At 37.6% G+C, this 23,401-nt stretch overlaps 1 protein-coding gene across 1 annotated transcript; it reads right to left on the reverse strand.

Annotated features, from left to right (window-relative positions):
• Nucleotides 1-2,179: 2,179 nt before the first annotated feature.
• On the reverse strand, nt 2,180-5,386 carry LOC114259295 (thioredoxin domain-containing protein 9 homolog). The gene is made up of 4 exons (XM_028199307.2): nt 5,363-5,386; nt 4,955-5,230; nt 2,746-2,904; nt 2,180-2,644 (listed from the first exon to the last, which is right to left on the reverse strand). The coding sequence occupies exons 1-4, from the start codon at nt 5,384-5,386 to the stop codon at nt 2,555-2,557; spliced, it is 549 nt and encodes a 182-aa protein (XP_028055108.1). The 3' UTR covers nt 2,180-2,554.
• Between the last annotated feature and the right edge of the window lie 18,015 nt (nt 5,387-23,401).

The following is a 23,401-nucleotide window of genomic DNA, read 5'->3' on the forward strand; positions in this document are numbered from 1 at the left end:
AAGAAAACACTTTATTAATTCATAATAATATTCATCAGAGTCTTACTAAACAAAAGCATTACATGTAACATCAAATTAAAAGCCTTACAGGCTTACATCTTTCCAAGCCAACACTTGGACACAAAAGTATGAGTTCTAACTCAAATACAAATAAAGCCCTAGGCTTGTGTGTTTATCAAATAAAACAAATAACTAAAGATGGTCTTCGAAATCCAAATCCTGCCAAGCTAAGCCCTTGGAGGTAGCTTATCACCTGGACCTGAAAATGATGTTCCCATAAAGGGTGAGCCACAGCCCAGTAGAAATATACTAAACCAAATATAAGCAATGAATAAAGCAATAACATTCAATAGATGGTTAACCAAGATAATCAATTACAACATTTTATAGTCTCATAACTCTAATGTCAATGACACGTTCCACTTTCCAACATTATCAATATGGCTCAGAACCTGGCCAAACTTACAACAGTGAATTATATATATCATATTCACATTCTTCCAATGCCAACAAACAAATGAGACTCAAGCTCAAATCAAAACACTTCATACTTCCAGATTGATACACATTTTAGTGCTGTATCAATAAAACACTTCTATATAAATAAGCACACATAAAAGTGATGCTAATGGAGTCCATCCCCTATCTCCTCCCAAACAAAATCCGGTTTAGAGGTCCATCCCCTATATTCCCCTAAACCGTGGAGTACATCCCCTATCTCCTCCCACACAATACAATGTATGCACACACATAACATATACAACACACAATCAATACACATAATGTCTGTATTAATTCAGCAGTCAAAATTGATGACTTAATCAATGATTAGTTTCAGTTATCCCTAATCCACATGTAGTGTCTACAACAAGCACGACTATCCTCCACCGATAGCCCAAAACAGTTATTTCTAGACTTGGAAATAAATATACCAACAATTCAATAGACGAGTGATCTAAATTAACCAACTACGCCATTTAATCAATGAATTCCCCAATTCCATGAATTTAACCATATTTTCCCACAATTACCAAAGTATCCCCAACATATCAAAATACCTAAAACTTAGAACAAAACTTATAGAATGGAGTAGGAAATCCCTACCTCGAAGAAAACAACCCAAATGGAGAAGACAAAGATGAATACCCAAATACCAATGTGCTCCAAATCGCCAAATGTTCAGATTAAATGAAAGCCCTCGACTCCCTCTATCTTTTTAATAAAGCAACTAGGGTAGAAACACACTCTAAATAGATCAAACCTAAGAGAGAAGGTGAGTAAGGAGAGAGAGAAGTCGAACCTAGGGTTTGGAATCAAAAAGAAGATGAAAAAGACTGATCAAAACCCGCTGCTGCGTATATAAACTGGACAGGCTCGCTCGAGCGAAGACTTGGTCGCTCGAGCGACCAGAAACAAGAAATCCTCGCTCGAGCACAGAAAAGCTCGCTCGAGCCAAGAATGCAATGCTACAGGTCCATACTGGACGCAAACTCTCGCTCGAGCGACCAAACTCCGGCTCGAGCGAAGAACCAAAAACAACTGCTCGCTCGAGCGACTAACTCCTCGCTCGAGTGAAGATCCAAAATTCTGGACAGCAACACTTGGTTTCTAAACCCAACTAACCTGAAACAAACCTGCCCAACACATCCAATAACTTCAAATAAGAAAATATGGGACAACAACAACAATCATATAATGACAGAATCTACGGAACCTAAGTCCGGATACAATAATCAAATGGGAAAAGATCGGGGTCGCTATAGGCTGGGCCAGCCAAAACCAAAAGGTCTGAACCAATCGACCATAAAATGGACGGTTTCGATGGTCCTCTAATTGAACATGTTTTCCCTTCTTGGCGGTGGGGGGTCCAAGCTCAACCAAAAATGTAGAGAGGGAATTGACCAATCCTGACCAAGCTAGACTCTGGCTAAGCCTGCTCAAGTCAAGCAAAACGAGGCCTACTATAACCATCGCAATGACTCATCACCATTGAACCAAAAACTAATGGCTTTATACCAAGTTTTCCTTGATCACCATAATTTCTAGACACCAATAAACTAAAATTTCAATCTCATTCAAAGAAAAAGGGAAGAGAATAGCATTCTTTAAGCATTAAAAAATATGCAATCATAGAAAGGAGAGAAATGACAAATTAGCATAAGGTCCCTCAAAGCAAAAATTTATAACCCAGATGCGAAACAAAATCAAATTGATAGAAAGGAACACAATCACACGCGATAACCATCCAAGGGATGGTTTGGAGGTGATAGAATGGATCTTACATAACCAACTGAATTTCGAACCAAAATAAGCTGATAATAATACCAACTTCCAATGGCCCCTGAAACACTCTTTCAAGTTCTCTAAATATAAGATAGGATGATGATGTCAAGCCTCATAGTAGACTCTTCACACCAAAAAGCAAAGGGAATTACAACAAGAGGCAATCTATGTAATATTACTAAGAATCTGAATCTGATGAGTGCGAATTTGAGCTTTGTCTAACGCTCCTGGATTTTGCACTGGACTTTGATGGATTTAGAGATGATTCGCCCTAAAAAAAGATAACTTGAGCTTTAGCCAACCTCTCTTCCAGTTCCTCTGTGCTGAACTCATCCATCCCACCAACCTCATTAAATCCTACCTGTAGTGCATTAAGTAGAGGATTGTAACTTAAACAAAACATCAATTTTATTTTCTAAATTGATTTTATTAATGATTTGTGTAACCTTCCTTTGGACGTACCACATAATCGTCCACTTTGGCACTCTTTATAAGGGCAAGGGTTGGAAGGACAACAATCTTGAGCTTCTCAGCCAAGAATGGACTTTTCTCAGCATGTATTTTCAGGAAACGTGTCTCTATGTGCTGCTTTGCCAATATACTCAAGTGCTTGTCCATCACCTGCAATTAAACCAGAAGCATTAGTGTTTGCTTTACAAGCTGGAAATCTACAAACTACTTTCAAATAATCCCTAAATCAGTCAACCATACCCACAATTTTAAAGGGAAAAAAAAAACAAAAAACCATTAAGATGGTGCACAACCTTATAATGAAGTGTGGTAAAAAACTCAAACAGTTGTGCATTCAACTATGAAGAATTGTTTAACAAAGACTGTTTATCCAACACATCAAAATTTGATTTAGACAACATTCTTTCCTCTGCCAGGAACTCTACAAAATGCATTACAGTTAAATACCTGACACTTCAACAGACAAGCAACACAGAAGCACACATCAGCAAACTTAAATGACAAACAATGATCAGCTATCCCCATAATTAATAATTTTAAAACAGGTATGGAGTTTGTAGTTTTTGTTATGATCACTGCATATAAAAAGGGCAGTCTCAATGCACAAGACTCCTAACATTGCAAGGTTGTAGTTTGAAAACCATGACGCAAGGCCTTCCCTCTCTGATGACCACATATCTAGCTCAATTTTGTTTATTCCCAGAAATGAGCCACAAACAATTTCAACAAAACAATCACTTCAATGAAATTAGAACAATACAAAAAAACCATCCATAGTGAATGGGAAAAATGAAAATATATTGTAATTTGTAATGGTGGATAAAAAAATAAAAACAATATATCATTTTGAATATATATATTGTGTATATGCACTATATTTATAATAATATAATAAATCTCATGCAAATGCAGAATTTGCCTCTTTTTCAGGAGCAAGTGCATGTATTTGAAACTAGTTGAACTACAAGGTGTATGCTCCTTATCTTGGCATTTACAAAGGCATTCCATGATAACAAATGTAACAAACGGGTGATAGAAAACTTATCTCTCTAGGTCCCATTCCTTCATTTCATAGATGCTTATATGGGTGGGTCCTTCTAACCATATGCAACCCATCAGATTTTCGGCAAATAATGAAAGAGAATGGGGGAAACTGTATTCAAAGGCTAATATAGTTCATTTTAAACTTTCAAGTCCAGGACTTGCACAGAAGATTAGTTACTGGAAGTATAATTATGATTTTTATGTTAATCCAAGGAGGATATTGGGACTGAAAAGTTTGTGCCTGTCAAAAAGGATTGGGTTCTTCAACATAGTGGTTCATTTTGGGACAAATTAGGATTATAATCTTTACTTGGCCCTAGGGAATAAAGATAGATTATGCACTGGCTCATGAAACAAACAAATCTTCTAAACTATTGGCTCATGATGTGTAATGCATCTTTTAGTTATTAGTTCATCATGATTATGCATTGGCTAAAAAAACAAGATTCTGTTATCGTTGACACCCTAAACCCAAATTGACTATATTTAAAAAAAAGAATCATACCCTTTTTTATTGGTTCCGAAAAGGAATCATGCATTTAGACTGTTGATGTTTAGTTTGAAAGTTAACGAATTTTAAAACGTGTTCAAGTTTGATTTGTTGATCAGTAAATCTCAAACAAGATTCAATAAAATCGATAATGAACCAAGCTTTAACTAGTTTGGGTTTTTACAGTGCATATAAGCTTATTGAGTCATTGTCTCGATAACTTAATGAGTTTTAAAGTGTATTGAAGTTTGGATTGTTAACACAGAAAGTCAATTTTGAAAAGCCAAAGAGGAGCCGAACGAAAGTAACTTGATTCGTTTTATAGCCCTACACACTTTGCATATGCAAAGGTATCTCCAATCCTTTGACTCAAACCTATATCAAATTTATATTTGGGTAAAAATCACTCCAAAAACACACTCCACTCCTTGACCCAAACTTATACCAAATTGAGTTTACTCAAAATTTACCAATCTGCCATTATTCAACCTTTTACTCAAATTTGAGGAAAATTTTGAGATGGCCTAATTAACATTTGAATACTTTTTCTCACAGAAAATCATCCTGGGAGCGAATTTCTCAGTAACCAAACAGTGTAATTTTATGTTAACATCAAATCAACCTATAAACCCTAATTGAAAAAAGAAAAGACAGAGATATGAATACCTTGCAAGGCCAATTCTCGCAATAGAAATGGCAGACGACGCGGTCGCTGGCTTTGATAACGGAGAAGAAGTCCTTTTCGGCGGGGATCTCAGAGTACTCGCCATGGCCAAAGGCGATCCAACGGCTCCGCTTCTCTGCCATTTTCTTCACCTGTTGAAGGCGGCACTCTCTGAGGACATCGATATCATCGAGATCGAGGCGATCTAGGGCATGGATCTCGTCATCGATCTTGTCTTCAACAGCTTTGGCCACCGTTAAGACTTGCTTCTCTATGATCTACAAATTGGAGACTCAATAATTGAAAATGCAAATGTACCAAACAAACAAACAAACAAACAAACAAACAAACATACAGATAGATATGGACATAAAAATATATATATAGAGAGAGAGATATGAGCTTTTTACCTCTTGAACCTTGGAATTGTCCATAGATTTGATTGTTGGAGATACCTACCTCCTCTCCTTACACCAATTCAAAAACTTTCAAACTGAACTAGGATAGAAGAGAGAAAGAGGAGCAAAAGGTGTCACCGTCAAGGTTTTAAAAATCGGACCGGTGAGTGAACCAGAAAAGGATCGGGTGGATGGGTCACTGGTTCAACCGTTGGGTTGAACTGGATCGAACCGTGACATCATAATTATGTCATAAATAATTTTCTAAAAAATATAAATTAACAATGTAAATATTAAATTTTCAATTTTTTTTAAAAAAAAAATTCCTAAATATTTTTAGTGATGTTTTTTCTATATTTAAAAAAAAAAATCCTAAATATAAGTCATAACACTTCACATACTAACAACAAATAAAATTAAAGATGAAAATTTAGCTGTTAAAAACTGTTGGAAATGATAGGAAAAATTCTGGGTAAAACCAGAATTTTTTCTCAAGTTTGGTCTATTTTTTAGGTGGGCCCCGAGTGTCGATTTACTCGGGTCAAAGTGGTAACGCATTCTATGCCGCGTTGTGATTCACGTGGTGTATTTGGTTGCTCAAAACCATTACTGAGTGAATGGGAAATTGAAGCCAAAGTGTGCTCCATGGAAATGGAGTTTTGGTGGAAATTCTTTAAGGTTGTAAATTGGCTTGTCCCACATTGATTTGGTAGGAAGTTTTGAAAGGGTTTATAAGGCTTGGGTTAGATACTTGGGGTGTGTCCCAAGGGGTACCCAAGTGTTTTAGAGGGAGAGGTTATGGGCAAAATGGGCTAGACCCATTGTGTCACACCCTCAAAAAAAAATAATATTAAACCCATCAATATAAACATACATTTATATACAAAAGATCCACATTCCCTCAAATAATCAGAGTACTTCATTACAAAAGTATTACACGTTAACAACAAAAGTAAATGCCCTGCGGGCTTACAGCTTTCCAAGTTATCACTTGGTTACAAAAGAGAGTATTAACTCGGTTACACATTAAGCCCTTGGCTTGAAATTACATGTAATACATCAAAAGAAAAAAAAAAAAATAAGGCAACAAAAGTATGTCTTGCCCCTAGCCTCCCAAGTTATGTTCGTAGAGGCGGCATGCTACCTGTACCTGAAAATGATATTCCCATATAGGGTGAGCCACAGCCCAGCAGAGATATACTAAACCAATTATAAACAATGCCTAAAAGATTAGCAACTGAAAGATGGCCAATACTTATACCTCCATTTATATCTTATTTCAATTCCATGACAACTAAGTCTATGATACAATTCAATTTTCATTTCTTATTCAACTTTGAGTTTGAAAACAAGGCTCAGTACTCTGGCCAAAACATTTGATGAGGTTATAGTTCATCACTAGAACACCTTCGAAATTCACGGTGGATACTGTAACAGGGCCGCGGGGGGACCTCGCTACAGCTCGGACCCGGCTTTTCGTCAGTCACGGTTCTAAGTCTGAACCAAAGAGTCCAAATCCGGCAAATCGTTTTGAGAAACTGATTTTTTAAAAAGTAGTGCCAAACATGGACTGCTTTGCCAGATACAGAGTCGCCACCTAAATATTTTATTTTGGGAAATTTAGGAAACCCTGACTCGGTGCCAAAAGGCCACGTGTCCGTCATCACCAAAGTTGCCTCGGCTCGGGAACTTGGGTACGATTGGAGAAGGTCACTTCGTGAGCACCCCCGCTCGCCCGGTCATAGACCGGCCTCTACTAACCATGATATCAATTTTTGAAAACATTGTGAGTTCTTGTACCGGTTATTAGCCTAGGTTACTATGTGATGCGCACAGCATATAAATATAGACCAGGTCGCCTGGATTGGAACAAAACACTTCTTGTTTGTTTTTGAAAACGGTTTGCTACCCGCAGGTAGGCTTAAAACATTTGATGATTTATTCCAATTCAGATAACCCAACCTTCACCCACAGGCATTCAGGCAGTTATATCACATAAGCACATAGCCTCATGGTAAGCATGCTATTCATGGCAACACTCACACGCATGCAAGGATGCTAAAGCATAAAACTTACCGGGTACTCCAAGCCAAAACAAAAACTGTATTAGAAATCATGCATGATCCTAAGTATACAGAAATGCCTAATGCAACACATGCAAAAATGCAACTATAGCAGGCTCGGCTATTCTAAGATGGTATATGAAATGCTACAACTACCATGTATTCATTTTGGAATTGAAAGTACGATGCGGTTAGTATGGTGCACCGAGCCCGGTGCATGCAATACAGATGAATGATGCAAACATGCTGTCATACTGTATGCTAATTTAAATATGCCCTAATCTAACCATCATAAGCGGATAAATAAAAGGGAGAAAGACGTGGGGTTGGAGGACATACATCACACACACGCACACTTATTACAGTTGTGCCCTCGCGCAGAGGGTCCGAATAAATATATAGTCCATATGTTACAGTCCCGAATAAAAGAATATTACAGTCCGAAATATTACAAAATTCTAATTAATTAAAGAATTTAACTAAGAAAGCAAATAAAACTGGCGTGCAAGCCAGGGACCGCCTTGCTTCTGATGGATGATGCATGTCCGGATTGTCTTGCGCGAAAATCCACCGGAATGCCCCAGTTAGCCTCTGTTTACACCTGTTCTTGAAATGCGTGCCAAGTCCAAAAAGTTGCCGATTCCTGATTTTGCTGCAACAGAGAGGAGGAGAGGGGCATAGCAATGTATTTACACAGATGTATGCATGCCTCGATCCTCGTGCCACCAATCACGCATACCGAGGCATGATGGCCGAGGAGTCGAAATGCACAACTCAATATAGGATGAATGCACATGAAACTACAGCTAAAACCTAACTCCATCATGGATAATCCGGAGTGTCGGTGACTGGGGAATTGAGACACATTCCGTCACTCGGAGTACGAAATGTACCTCGTTTCCCGTACCCGGGCTAACTCCTATTCCGGACACGATGCAATATGCATGATATGCATGAAAATGCGACTAAGATACAATCCTAACATACAGAATGCTATGAAATGACATGCCTCGAAATGCGTGCATACAGGCACGCAAACCGAGGCGATGATAAATGCAATGAAGATGGAGTGCCTTGAAATACGTGCACACGGGAACGCAAACCGAGGTGATGATAAATGCAATGAGGTGCCTCAAAATGCGTGCACATGGGCACGCAAACCGAGGCGATGATAAATGCAATGAAGAGGTGCCTCGAAGTACGTGCACGCGGGCACGCAAATCGAGACGATGATAAATGCAATGAAGAGGTGCCTCGAAGTACGTGCACGCAGGCACGCAAACCGAGACGATGCTAGAAACAATGCGAATGAGGTGCCTCGAAGTGCGTGCACATGGGCACGCAAACCGAGGCGATGATAGCAACAATGCGAATGAGGTGCCTCAAAGTGCGTGCACACGGGCACGCAAACCGAGGCGATGATAAATGCAATGCGAATGAGGTGCCTCGAAGTGCGTGCACACGGGCACGCAAACCGAGGCGATGGCGAAATGCAATGAAGAAAATGAGGTGCCTCAAAGTACGTGCACACGGGCACGCAAACCGAGGCGATGGCGGAATGCAATGGAATGACATGGAAATGACAAATGGGCTTATACCAACATGAGTGAGCCTCAGCCACACTCACATAGGATGCCGGCGGATAAAAATGAGGTGCCTCGAAATGCGTGCACACGGGCACGCAAACCGAGGAGATGATAAAATGCAATGGAATGACATGGAAATGACAAATGGGCTTATACCAACATGAGTGAGCCTCAGCCACACTCACATAGGATGCCGGCGGATAAAAATGGAGTGCCTCGAAATGCGTGCACACGGGCACGCAAACCGAGGCAATGATAAAATGTAATGAAATGACATGGAAATGACAAATGGACTTATACCAACATGAGTGAGCCTCAGCCACACTCACATCGGATGCCGGCGGATAAAAATGAGGTGCCTCGAAATGCGTGCACACGGGCACGCAAACCGAGGCAATGATGAAATGTGATGAAACATGGCCAAAATGATATGCAAGCATACTAACAGAATTTCAGCAACAAAATGTTGGGAAAACAGTCCCGAAATGTAGCGAAATGATGCCAAATGCAAGAAAATGTCCCGAAATGCAACATTAAGCACCCAAAATGGCCTATAGCCATGCCAAACATGCACAATATGGACATGCAATGCAAAGACAGAAGCTAGACAGTCCCAAAATATGAACTTTCACAGTTATAAACATGGCCAAACAGCAAGCATAGGTAAGGGAAAAATAGCATGCAAGAATAGGGGCCAAAAGAGGGGTAATGAAGCAAGTGGTATAAGCTAAACCCAAACTGAAAAATTTCCTTCTACAACACTGAAGATGGACCAAAAATATGAACATTTACAGTATATGGCAGTCTCAAAATCAGTATACAAATATGCTAAAAATGTGATGTAAAATGAAGCTCAAAAGGTGCTAAAACATGAAGTATACAAAATAATCACCAAACAGAAAAAAAAGTGTGAATGAAACATGAAGTATAGGCCAAAATAAGACCACTTTCAGTTCGGACCAAGGTCCAAAAACAGAAGTAAAGAGGGCTATCAACTCATGCAAAAATGAGGCCAAATAAGGGATTGAACTACAAGTGACACATGGAGACACCAAACAAGGTTGAGCCCTTCCCCAATGTTGAAGAGGGGCTCAAAATAAGCCTTATATTAGTTTACAACATGCTCGAAAATAAATTTCTCATGGGTCAAAAATAGCATGCAAATCTATGACATACAAGATGGTCAATGAAGCAAGTGTATTATGGAGGGCTCAAACAGGGTTGAGCCCTTAATGAAAAGTGAAGATGAGCTCAAAAGATGGCCCTTTTCAGTTAGGGCCGGAGCTTGAAACAAAAAGGAAGTGAGGCTTAGAAATGGATCAAGAAAAAGGGTCAAAAGGGTAAAAGTGTAACTTACCCTTGAAGATTCGAATTTTTGTTGCTTCTTGGATGGATTTGCAGCTTCTTTAGCCTTCAAGAATCCCTCCTTGCTGCTGGAAATGAGATGGTGGTGGTAGAGCTTGGTGGTGTAGAAGGAATGAAGGTTATGGACTCAGGGTTTTTTGAAGAATTGAAGAAGAAGAAGATGGAGGTGGCTATGGAGCTTTGAAGAAAAGTTTTTCTAACCCTTGTAGAGGAGGCCATCAGCTGGTTAAAAGGGCCAAAAGGGGGTGTAAAAGGTGGGGGAAATGGAGAGGAAAACTCCCCCACAAAATATCCCCCGGATACAGAAAATATCTGGGGGATATTGCCCAACAGCTGGAAAGGGCACAGTGCCAGGAAGCAGGCCGGCCTCTCACTTTTACTGGAGGTGGCCGGCCGGCCACACCCCCTAGCCGGCCGGCTAGGGGTCAAAAGGGTCAATGATATTTTCTGGCCGGCCAGCTACTGGGGAGGTAGCCCTATGTGTGTACAACACAACCATGTGGTTAAAAGTCCAAGAAAGTGGGCCCAAGGGGTTCAACATTGGCTCGGAAAGAGGGGTTCAAAAGGGTCAAGTGACCTTAATGGCCGGCCATGAACTTTTAGTGGCCTCTCAGGTGTGTACATCACAGATATGTGGTTGAAAGTTCGAGGAAATGGGCCCAAGGTATTCAACATTAGCCCGGAAGAAAGGGGTCAAAAGGGTCAGGTGACCTTAATGGCCGGCCACCAACTTTTAGTGGCCTCCCAGATGTGTAGATCACAGATATGTGGTTGAAAGTTGACAACATTAGCTCCAAGGTATTCAACATTAGCCCGGAAGTTGGAAAAACGGGCGCCGGGAGGCTCCGGAGGAAAGATAACTGGCTGCTGCAATAATTGCTGGCCTCCCACCCTTCAGTGACCCTCCTTGTGATAAAACAGAGGTACCTGCCAAAAATGAACGAAAACCGTTGCAAAACGAACGTTCCGGGGCCAAAACACGCAGTTCGGGGTCCCGAAAATGGGCTGTTAAGCACCGAAAATGGTATTCGACCTCGAAGTGGGTTTCTCAGCCCCCAGTGTCCCTCAAAAGGGAGAAAATAAGGTGTATGCCAAAAATCAGAGCAATAGGAGATGGTTAAGCGGTCCCGAGCCGAGGCACATGGCCTGACGGCTCCGAAAACCGGGAACCGGACTCTGAAATGGGAAAAATGGCCTACGGCCACCAAATGTAGCCTGCGGACATTGAGAGATGGTCTACGGGACCTCTCCCTCCCCTCAGGAAAAGAAACAGAGAAAACCGAGTCTGGTTCGCAAACCGAGACAAGGCACAGAAGAGGGTTCGGAAGTCCGGAGGCAGGGCTCGCAGCCGCGACTCTGAAACTTCTGAACAAGCACGTTATGCAACATCACCGAGTGCTCAACTGGTGACGTCTGAGTCTCAAGGTCGGTCAAAAATGGGGTGTCTACAGATACCCATTTTGATGTTATATCAATAACACACAAACTACTTCCATACTTCACAAACGATGATGATATACATTTTAGTGTTATATCAAATCAAACCAACTTTTCAATAGATAAGCATATGAGCTATATCAATACCATAACAGATAAGCATATGAGTTGTATCAATACCATAACAGATAAGCATATGAGCTGTATCCACACTTCACTAGACAAGCCTATGAGCTATATCTACACTTCACAAAGACAAGCGTATGAGCTGTATCTTCACTTCTCTAGACAAGCATATGAGCTGTGTCTACGGAGTTCATCCCCCATCTCCTCCCAATCCTATCCGGTTTAGAGGTACATCCCCCATCTTCCCCTAAACCGCGGAATACATCCCCCATCTCCTCCTCTACACAATGCATATAAACACAAAGGTTCTATACACAATATAACGCATGTAAACACAGAATCACATACGCAATCAATCAATACATAAAGTTAATGTATTCTACCAACCGTCTACACATAATGCATATAAACACATTGGTCATATACACAATCATTCAATACATAAAGTTAATGTATTCTACCAACCGTCATACTCTATGACACATCCGATTGATTAGTTTTAGTTTGCCTAATCATCATGCATTGTCTACAACAATCAACACTACCCTCCACCGGTAGCCCAAAGCAATTATTTCTAAGCAGGAAATAAATGCACAAATGGATATTCAATCAACATTTCAATTCGGTGAGTGATAAATAATTCAACTACACCCTTCTTTCCCCATACATTCCCAATCTCAACAATTCCATTTCATTTCTTCATTTCTCACAACTAATTATCTCAATCAATCAAACAATGTAATTAGGTCATTTTTCATAATTACCATCCCAACCCTTAGGTCCCATTTTCATCAATGATTCAACATTTATTCCATTTCTCTATACCAAACATGCTTCTAGGTTTAATATAAATAAAACCCCAACTTTTGCAAAATTACACAAAGGCCCAAACTTTCTCAAAATTACCCAACAACCCCCGACATATCAAAATGCTAAAATTCAAAGACAAAGCTCATAAAGAGGAGTATGATATCCCTACCTCGAATGATGGGGCTCAACGAAGGAGATGAAGAAACGGAAATGCTCCAAATCCCGAAATTTTCAGATTAAAAGATAGCCCTCTACGATCAACACAACTTTTGTAAAGGCCCAAGGTGAGAAAACAACTCCTACTAGATCAATCCTAAGAGAGAAGTTAGGGTTTTAGAGTGAGGTGCTCTCCAATGGAGGTTTTGAAAAAGTAAGAGAGAGAGGAAATCAAAAAGTGATCAAAAAAGTGATTTCACGGACTGATATAAAAACAGGTCCGCTCGAGCGTACAACCCCCCGCTCGAGCGTCAGACACAGGTTCACGCTCGAGCGTCCCAAGATCTGCTCGAGCGCCGGATGCACTCTCCCAGAATTTTCTACGGATGTCCAAAATGCTGAGAGAAGGAAATTCACGCTCGAGCGTCCAAACTGCCGCTCGAGCGGAAAGGCAACAACAAAAACCCGCTCGAGCGTCAAATCGCCGCTCGAGCGTAGAGACCAAAACCTGGGCAAAAATTCTAAGTTTTAAAACACAACCAACTTATTCCCAACTTGCCCAACAAAACCCAAAACTCTAACACAAAGAGTAAGGGATAGAAATGAGAATAAAACAACAACGAATCCACGGAACCGAGTCCGGATTACGGTTAAACAATAGCAGGGAATACCGTGATCGCTATACATTGGACCCAAAAATAACCACACACGCGCGCGCGCCGCCGCCGCCGTCCGTCCGGTCGGGCAGGCTGGGCTGGGCCTGGGCGCGGGTGCGTGGTGTGTGGTTGGGTTGGGCTTCTAATCTTTTTGGGCCAAAAACATTTGAATTTAATTTTATTTTTGGTAAAATAAAATCCAGAATTCAAATTAAATTGATTTGGATTTTCTGTACATCCAAACAGGGCCCTTCCCGTTTTCAAACAGAAATAAACTAGTTTGGAATTAATGCACACCCAAACAGGGCCCTTCCCGTTTTTGCTATCTGTTTGAATTGTTAACAGATTCAAATCGGTTTGAATTCAAAACCAACAGGTATCATACCTATTCAATTTAAAACCAAGAGCCACCTTTATATCTATAAATAGGACCACCCTCATTTGATGTTATGAATTCAGAAATTTCGTATTTCACATCTGTTTATTCTATTCTTCATTTTGTTGCATTTTATTTCTGAAAGAAAGAGTGTAAACACTTAGTGTGTTCGTAAGGCAAACAATTTGTAGTGCTGCTATTTTTTGTGGTAGATCATTTTATCCTGGGAGATAGACGTCCAAATTCTGATAGCACCGTGGAGAGGACGAATCTGTCTTAAGGACACAGTGTCAAACACTAGACTTGATCAGAAAATAATTCGAAAAAATTAAATCAAGTAAGTTATTTAATTCATTTTCAGTGTTGTTTTTATTTATTAAAATCAGATTTAAATTTTGTTTTTGTAACAAAATAAAATCTGTTATTTATTTATTTATTTATTATTTCGAGTTTGATTTTTGTAATCAAACAAATTCTCTCATTTTCTTTATTTCTTTATATTCTTGTTGTTGTTTTGTACACAACAGAATTTAATCTATTTAAATACAGTGAAGATTGTCGTACAATCTTAAGACAGAATCCTTTTTGGGTATCTTCATTGTATTTAATTTTTTGTGTTTTCAAATTAATATTCTGGTTGGAAAAACAAATAGTGATTTATGCTATTTGACAGATAGTAGTAATATACTGTCTCTTTTCTTTGACAACTAGTAGTAATATACTGGTGTCATTAACAATTGCAGAATATTATTTGGTGTTACAGAAAATTATTTTGGTATTTTATTTTTCTAGTTTTAGTAACAAGGAAAATAAAATTATATTATTTTCTAGTTTTAGTAACAAAGAAAATAAAATTATTTTGTGTTTGTTCTGATTTTTGTAATCAGATAGTTTTTTGGTATTTTATTTTCTAGTTTCAGTAACAAGGAAAATAAAATTATAGTATTTTCTAGTTTTAGTAACAAGAAAAATAAAATGATTTTGTGTTATAATTTATTTTCTGGTTTAAGTAACTAGAAAATTAATTTGTGGTTTGGTTTTCTGATTTTTGTAATTAGATATTATTTCGGTATTTTATTTTACTAGTTTTAGTAACAAGGAAAATAAAATTATTTTGTATTGTAATTTATTTTCTGGTTTTAGTAACTAGAAAATTAATTTTGTTAATCAATCATGTAACTTTGTGACTCAGTCACAATCTGTTAATTTTGTAAGTACCTTAGTTTTACAAACTAATTTTATTTTTATTACAATGTGGATTCATAGTCTTGAATTGTTTCTACACATGAGTCGGAAAAAATATATATATATATATATATATATATTCACAAGAACATTCTAATGCATATTTAATTTGTTTATTTATGTACAAATCAAACTTATTAAATGTAGGTATGTTTTGTCATTTTGAAATTTAAAGTTTAAATGCGTTGGATTTTATTTATGAGTTGAGAATCCCTTTATTTCATAATTTCAAGTGATTTGGAATGATAAATTGTTATGTCGACTTTGGACATAAGCAAGTTAATTTGAATATTTCTAATCAATTTTGAATGGGTGTTTAAACACCAGAGAAATTTAAACATGAAGATATATGTAATTATATCGTTCCGTTTAATTGGGAAGTAATTTAAGAAATCTTTTATATTGATTATTGAATTATGTGACATGAGATGTCATTAATAATTATTTTACTTGCGTAGTAGAATTTGTTAAACCATGAACCATTTTATTAATATGGGGGTGTATCTCTTGCATTAGTTGAGATAATTTAATTTTCTTCTGTCACAAATATTTTTATAACAGTGACATTTATTTGATATTGAGTTGCAAGAATGTATACAATCAAATGGGTTTTTAAATTGTTTGATTCTTAGGCAAATTTTTTATGAGGATATGATTTTGTCAAAACATTAATTCTGACTTGAGTAGTCATAATTATTTTGGTTTTTTCTTGAATTTATTTTAAAATTCATTGATTTATATTAGAAGTGATAGGGGTGGTGAATATGATGCACCATTAAATGAATTTTGTGCACAACATGGCATTATTCACCAAACTACAGCCCCTTATTCTCCACAGCAAAATGGAATTGCTGAAAGGAAGAATAGAACCATAAAAGAAATGATGAATGCCATGTTACTAAGTTCAGGTTTACCACAGAACTTGTGGGGGGAAGCAATATTGTCTGCTAATTATGTTCTTAATAGAATACCCCACAAGAAAACCAACAGCACTCCTTACGAATTGTGGAAAGGTCGACCACCTTCCTACAAATACTTAAAAGTGTGGGGGTGTTTGGCAAAAGTTGAAGTTCCTGTTCCTAAAAAGACTAAGATTGGACCAAAAACAGTAGACTGTGTGTTTATTGGTTATGCTCAGAATAGTAGTGCATATCGGTTTCTGACTTATAAATCAGAAATACCTGATATAAATGTGAACACTATTATAGAGTTAAGGAATGCTGTGTTTTTTGAACATGTCTTTCCTTACAAGAAAGGACAGGAATTAAGTTCACAGAAAAGAACTTATGATTGTACACAAAATCAAGAGACTAATGACAATCAAACACAAGAGACTAGTAATAGTCTCGACCAACAGGATTTAACTAATGATGAACCAAGACGAAATAAGAGAGCGAGAACATCAAAATCCTTTGGTCCAGATTTTCTGACATACTTGTTAGAAAATGAACCTCAAAGCTTTAAGGCAGCAATGACAGGTCCTGATGCACCTTTGTGGAAAGAGGCTGTTAATAATGAAATTGAATCCATTATGCAAAATCATACTTGGGAATTGGTGGATCTTCCACCAGGTTCTAAACCTCTGGGATATAAATGGATATTCAAGAGAAAAAAGAAAGCAGATGATTCAATTGACAAGTATAAAGCAAGACTTGTTGTTAAAGGTTACAGACAAAAGGAAGGTCTGGACTATTTTGACACATATTCCCCTGTGACAAGAATAAACATCCATTCGCATGCTTATTTCTATAGCAGTGGTGTTTAATTTAGAAATACATCAAATGGATGTTAAGACAGCTTTCTTAAACGGTGATCTAAATGAAGAGATCTATATGGAACAACCCGAAGGGTTTGTAGTATCAGGGCAAGAAAAGAAAGTTTGTCGACTTGTAAAATCCCTTTATAGATTAAAACAAGCACCTAAGCAATGGCATGAAAAATTTGATCATGCAATGCTTACTAATGGGTTTAAGATAAACGAATGTGACAAATGCGTCTATGTTAAAAACACTGACCAAGGATATGTCATAGTTTGTCTTTATGTGGATGACATGCTTATCATTGGAAGCAGTCAAAACATGATCAAATCAACTAAGCAGATGCTTAACAAAAGATTTGATATGAAAGATATGGGGGTCGCAGATGTTATATTAGGAATGAAAATTACTAAAACATCTGACGGATATGCATTATCTCAATCTCATTATATTGAGAAGATTCTTGATAAATTTATCAAGGATGATTTGAATTTAGCTAGAACACCTGTAGACATCAGTCTTTATTTATCGAAAAATAAAAGTGATGCAGTGTCTCAGTTAAAATACTCCCAAATCATTGGAAGCCTAATATACCTAATGAATTGTACTCGTCCTGATATAGTTTATGCTATCAGTAAATTGAGTAGGTACACTAGTAACCCTGGAGAAGACCATTGGAAAGCGATCATTCGGGTTCTTAGATATCTAAGATTTACTCGTGATCATGGTTTGAGCTTTACTCGATATCCAGCAGTACTCGAAGGTTATTGTGATGCCAATTGGATATCGGATACTAAAGATTCAAAATCCACTAGTGGCTATGTCTTTACTCTAGGAGGCGCTGCTGTTTCTTGGAAGTCCACGAAACAAACTTGCATCGCACGATCCACAATGGAATCTGAGTTCATTGCTTTAGACAAAGCAGGTGAAGAAGCAGAATGGCTTCGTCACTTCTTAGAAGACATTCCAATGTGGCCAAAACCTGTGCCAGCTATTTGCATTCATTATGATAGTCAATCTGCAATAGGCAGGGCACAGAATCATATGTATAATGGTAAGTCACGACATATTCGTCGTCGACATAATACCGTAAGGCAATTGTTGTCAAACGGAATAATCTCAATAGATTATATAAAATCTAAAGAGAATATTGCGGATCCGTTAACAAAAGGTTTGACAAAAGAGCTAGTGTATAGTTCATCAAAGGGGATGGGATTAAAGCCTATTACATAAGAGTCGTCATAATGGTAACCCTACTTATATGACTGGAGATCCCAAGAACTAAGTTCAAAGGGACAACTAAGTTATGTATGGCTCGCCAGAAATCACCAAGGGATTAAAATTCCTACCCATTCCTATGGTGAGAGTGATATCTGCAACATATGTTGTCTGCAGGGGTATAAGGATAAGCTTTGCTTTTAATGATTACTTATATCTTGGTTAAGGCATAAAATCAAGATGAGTATAAGGAGATACTCACAATAAGAATCACCTATATGAGTGTTGAACTGGGGCTGGTTCTATGAGAATGAAAAGGCTAAATTCTCTAGAAACACTTATGAAAACCAGGCGCGTTCAAGGCCAAAATGAGCACAACAGTGAGAACCAAGATGTGTTAGAAGATATTTTGTGTGAAATCTATTGTCTTGGCTTACACAAACGGCTGAACAATTCAAGGCATCGCGTCCATTGGTTAGCCAGTAAGTCCGATAGGTTATCACTAGGGAAGGTTCAAGGCCGAAAACTACCTATCCTGATGCAAGATATTTTCGACTTATACTCTTTAAAGTCTGCATATTGTTGCATTTCCGTTGTCATCAAATTCCATTCATGTGGGGGATTGTTGGAAATGGTAGGAAAAATTCTAGGTAAAATCAGAATTTTTTCTCAAGTTTGGTCTATTTTTTAGGTGGGCCCCGAGTGTCGATTTGCTCGGGTCAAAGTGGTAACGCGTTCTATGCCGCGTTGTGATTCACGTGGTATATTTGGTTGCTCAAAACTATTACCGAGTGAATGCGAAATTGAAGCCAAAGTGTGCTCCATGGAAATGGAGTTTTGGTGGAAATTCCTTAAGGTTGTAAATTGGCTTGTCCCACATTGATTTGGTGGGAAGTTTTAAAAGGGTTTACAAGGCTTGGGTTAGATACTTGGGGTGTGCCCCAAGGGGTACCCAAGTGTTTTAGAGGGAGAGGTTATGGGCAAAATGGGCTAGACCCATTGGACCCAAAAATCACCACACACGCGCGCACCGCCGCCGCCGTCCGTCCTGTCAGGCAGGCTGGGCTGGGCCTGGGCTTGGGCGCGGGTGCGTGGTGTGTGGTTGGGTTGGGCTTCTAATCTTTTTGGGCCAAAAACATTTGAATTTAATTTTATTTTTGGTAAAATAAAATCCAGAATTCAAATTAAACTGATTTGGATTTTCTGTACATCCAAACAGGGCCCTTCCCGTTTTCAAACAGAAATAAACTAGTTTGGAATTAATGCACACCCAAACAGGGCCCTTCCCGTTTTTGCTATCTGTTTGAATTGTTAACAGATTCAAATCTGTTTGAATTCAAAACCAACAGGTATCATACCTGTTCAATTTAAAACCAAGAGCCACCTTTACATCTATAAATAGGACCACCCTCATTTGATGTTATGAATTCAGAAATTTCGTATTTCACATCTGCTTATTCTATTCTTCATTTTGTTGCATTTTATTTCTGAAAGAAAGAGTGTAAGCACTTAGTGTATTCATAAGGCAAACAATTTGTAGTGCTGCTATTGTTTGTGGTAGATCATTTTATCCTGGGAGATAGACGTCCAAATTCTGATATCACCATGGAGAGGACGAATCTGTCTTAAGGACACAGTGTCAAACACTGGACTTGATCTGAAAATAATTCGAAAAAATTAAATCAAGTAAGTTATTTAATTCATTTTCAGTGTTGTTTTTATTTATTAAAATCATATTTAAATTTTTTTTTGTAACAAAATAAAATCTGTTATTTATTTATTTATTTATTATTTCGAGTTTGATTTTTGTAATCAAACAAATTCTCTCATTTTCTTTATTTCTTTATATTCTTGTTGTTGTTTTGTACACAACAGAATTTAATCTATTTAAATACAGTGAAGATTGTCCTACAAAAACAACAATCATAGTAATAAAAATTATGAAAGCATCCAACTAAAGCAATCCATAAAACATAAGTTACAAAAAAGACAAAACTAAGTCCAAACTAACATAAAATAAACCCGCAAGTCACAAAGTACAAAGTTTACAAACATAAAACATAAATCTCAAGCAACAAATGTAAAAAGATGTTTACAACATGACATCATTCTTTAAAAAATATATATATATAAAAAAAAATTCAACATAACACAACATCCCAAACAATCTTTGATTTTTGCCTAAATCTCCTAGGGACGATAATTTAGCCAATCATCATCATTCTCATTCACATTAGCACTAGAGTCCAGGTTGTTTGATCTATTATCAATGTTCAAATAATATAGTTTAGATTCAGAGACTCAATTAAAAAAAAAAAATTCAGATTAAATACAATAATTAATTATATCATGTGACAAAAGGAAAACAGAGGCTTCTTCAAACAAAAAGAAAACAGAGGCTTCTTCAAGTAGAGGATTTTTTTTTTTTTTTGGTGGTAATTTTCTCTGAGATAGTAAAAGGAAAACAGAGGCTTCTTCTTGCAAACTTACAAAGAATAACAAAGTCAACACATCTAACATTATACCAATAGATGTTTATTAATTTGTTAATCACAAATATCTACATATATACAAAGAAAACGTATATGTATATGTATATATATATATATGAAAAGAACCTAAGATATTCAAGGCAACAACTATTTTTTTACTCTTATTACCCACAAATTGATTACTGCAACAATCTTCCATTACTAGTGAAAAAAAATAATAATAAAACCAGGCAGTTAACCATCAAACCAAACACCAAACTACGGCACCACCACTGACCATCTCACCACTTTCTACAGCGACCGCCAAAGTAGACCCCAATTTTTTAAAAAACCAAGAAGGAAATCAAAGATTCATCAACCCCCTAAAACCAAATGAAAGATCACTAATGCTATGCTTGGTTGAGGAATTTGGGAGGGATTTGGAAAGAGAAAATGTTTGTGAAATTAAGTGAAATGTGGGTATATTTTATTCACAATTCATTCTTTCGAAATTCCTCAACCTAACACAGCATAAGTAGCCCTACAAATTACACAAAGTAGTACCTGGAGGCTGGAGGTTGAAATTCTTTGGCAGCAGTGGTGGTGAATCTGTGTGTAAAGTTAAGAACTTGATTCGTTAATGGTGTGGTGATGATGATGATTGACGAAAAAACTAGAGAGAGACAGATCAATCGCTTGAGACAGGGAGAGAGACTTGCAAAGAAGCCCTAGATGGCTCCTGGAAGATCAAAAACGAAAAAGAAAAGTAGATCTGGAAAAAAAAAATTATATATCTATCATAGTCAAACCAGTCTGGTTCAATTAACCCGTGAACGGGTCAACTGGTTCACCGATTCTCTTTAAATACACCGTTTTTTCACTTGAACGGTTTAAGAGGATCGATCAGATCGAAACCTCACTCGGTCACCGATTTAACCGATTGAATCGGCTGATCTGATTCGAATTTCAAAACATGGTCTTCTTTCCAGAAAACATCCCATACAACGTCGTTCTGATATTTCTGCTCCCTCCATAATTCTATGGTTGGTACAGTTTATTAATGCAATTGTGCTCACTTGTTGTTTATAAGTTAATAAAAATTACTTAAATAAAAATAAGAATATTAATTTTAAAAAAAATTGCAAAAGCTAGCCAAATAACATATTTCTTAGAGCATCTTTAATGTTTTAATAGTTTTTATTTATTTTTTTATGTTTAAGATAGGTAATGTTTTAATAGTTGAATAGTTAGATGTTAAAATATTTTAGCAATCATGTAATTAATAGAATTGTAAAAACATATCACGTTGATAATTTTTCCACATTCATATATTTACATCTCTATTATATATGATATGATGTAATTTGAAACAATAATGATGTGACTGACATTGAGATCCACATTTTAATATTTAAGAAATATATATAAATTGGATACATCTTCATACTTATTATATACCTACTGCTCTGAGAATTGGGGGCTAATCTACTCCAACAACGGGATGAGTCCAGATCCCCTCCTTCTTTCCTCTCCTTTATTTCCTACTGGCAATGGCTGAGATCAGCCGTTGCAAATCCAATGGTCCAGATCAAAGAAGAAGAAAAAAAAATTAAAACAAATTGAAACTAAAATTTTTATAGCGACCCCGGTCTTTTCCCGTTTGATTATTGTATCCGGACTTAGGTTCCGTAGATTCTGTCATTGTATAATTGTTGTTGTTGTTGTCCCTTATTTTCTCATTTGGAATTATAGGATGTGTTTGGGCAGGTCTGTTTCAGGTTGGTAGGGTTTAGAAACCAAGTGTTGCTGTCCAGAATTTTGGATCTTCGCTCGAGCGAGGAGTTTGTCGCTCGAGCGAGATGTTGTTTTGGTTCTTCGCTCGAGCCGGGGTTTGGTAGCTCGAGCGAGAGTTTGCGTCTGGTTTGGACCTGTAGCTTTGCATTCTTGGCTCGAGCGAGCTTTTCTTCGCTCGAGCGAGTTAGTTTGTTCTTCGCTGGAGCAATAGTTCCTTCGCTCGAGCGTGAGTCTGGTTACAGACCTGAGGGTTTGAGTTCTTCGCTCGATCGAGTTTTCTTTCGCTCGAGCGAGCTTTTGGGTTGTTGGCTCGAGCAAGGTTTTCTTGGCTCGAGCGTAGCTTTTCTGTGTCTGGTCGCTCGAGCGACTAAGTCTTCGCTCGAGCGAGCCTGTCAGGTTTAAATAGGCAGCAACGTGTTTCAGATCAGTTTCTCATTCCCTTTCAGATTCCAAAACCCTAGGTACGAGTTCTCTCTCCCTCTACACATCTTCTCTCTTAGGATTGATCTACTTAGAGTGAGTTTCTACCTTAGATCCTTTATTAAAAAGATAGAGTGGGTCGAGGGCTTCCATTTAATCTGAATTATTGGTAGTTTGGAGCACTTTTGAGTTTGGGCTTTCATCTCCATCTTCTCTTTTGGGGCTATTTCTTCGAGGTAGGGATTTCCTACTCCATCTTATAAGTTTTGTTCTAAGTTTTTAGTATTTTGATATGTTGGGGGTACTTTGGTAATTTTGGGGAAAAACCCTAGTTGTATTAATTAAATTAATTTGTATAATTAATTCATGGAATTGGGAAAAGATGGTTAAATTCATGGAATTGGGGAATTCATTGTTTAAATGGCGTAGTTGGATAATTTGAATCATTTGTCTATTGAATTGTTGACATAGTTATTTTCGGTTTAGAAATAACTGTTTTGGGCTATCGGTGGAGGATAGTCGTGATTGTTGTAGACATTGCATGTGGATTAGGAATAACTGAAACTAATCA

The sequence above is a fragment of the Camellia sinensis genome, chromosome 13 (genome assembly GCF_055761805.1).
Source record: "Camellia sinensis isolate YWXY chromosome 13, ASM5576180v1, whole genome shotgun sequence".
Taxonomy (NCBI): Eukaryota; Viridiplantae; Streptophyta; class Magnoliopsida; order Ericales; family Theaceae; genus Camellia; species Camellia sinensis.

Coding starts and splice junctions, on each gene's coding strand:
- LOC114259295 (XM_028199307.2), bottom strand. CDS start 5,386: ATGGACAATTCCAAGGTTCAAGAG. Junction 5,231..5,362: donor ACAATTCCAAGGTTCAAGAG/GTAAAAAGCTCA, acceptor TCCAATTTGTAG/ATCATAGAGAAGCAAGTCTT. Junction 2,905..4,954: donor GCGAGAATTGGCCTTGCAAG/GTATTCATATCT, acceptor GTTTAATTGCAG/GTGATGGACAAGCACTTGAG.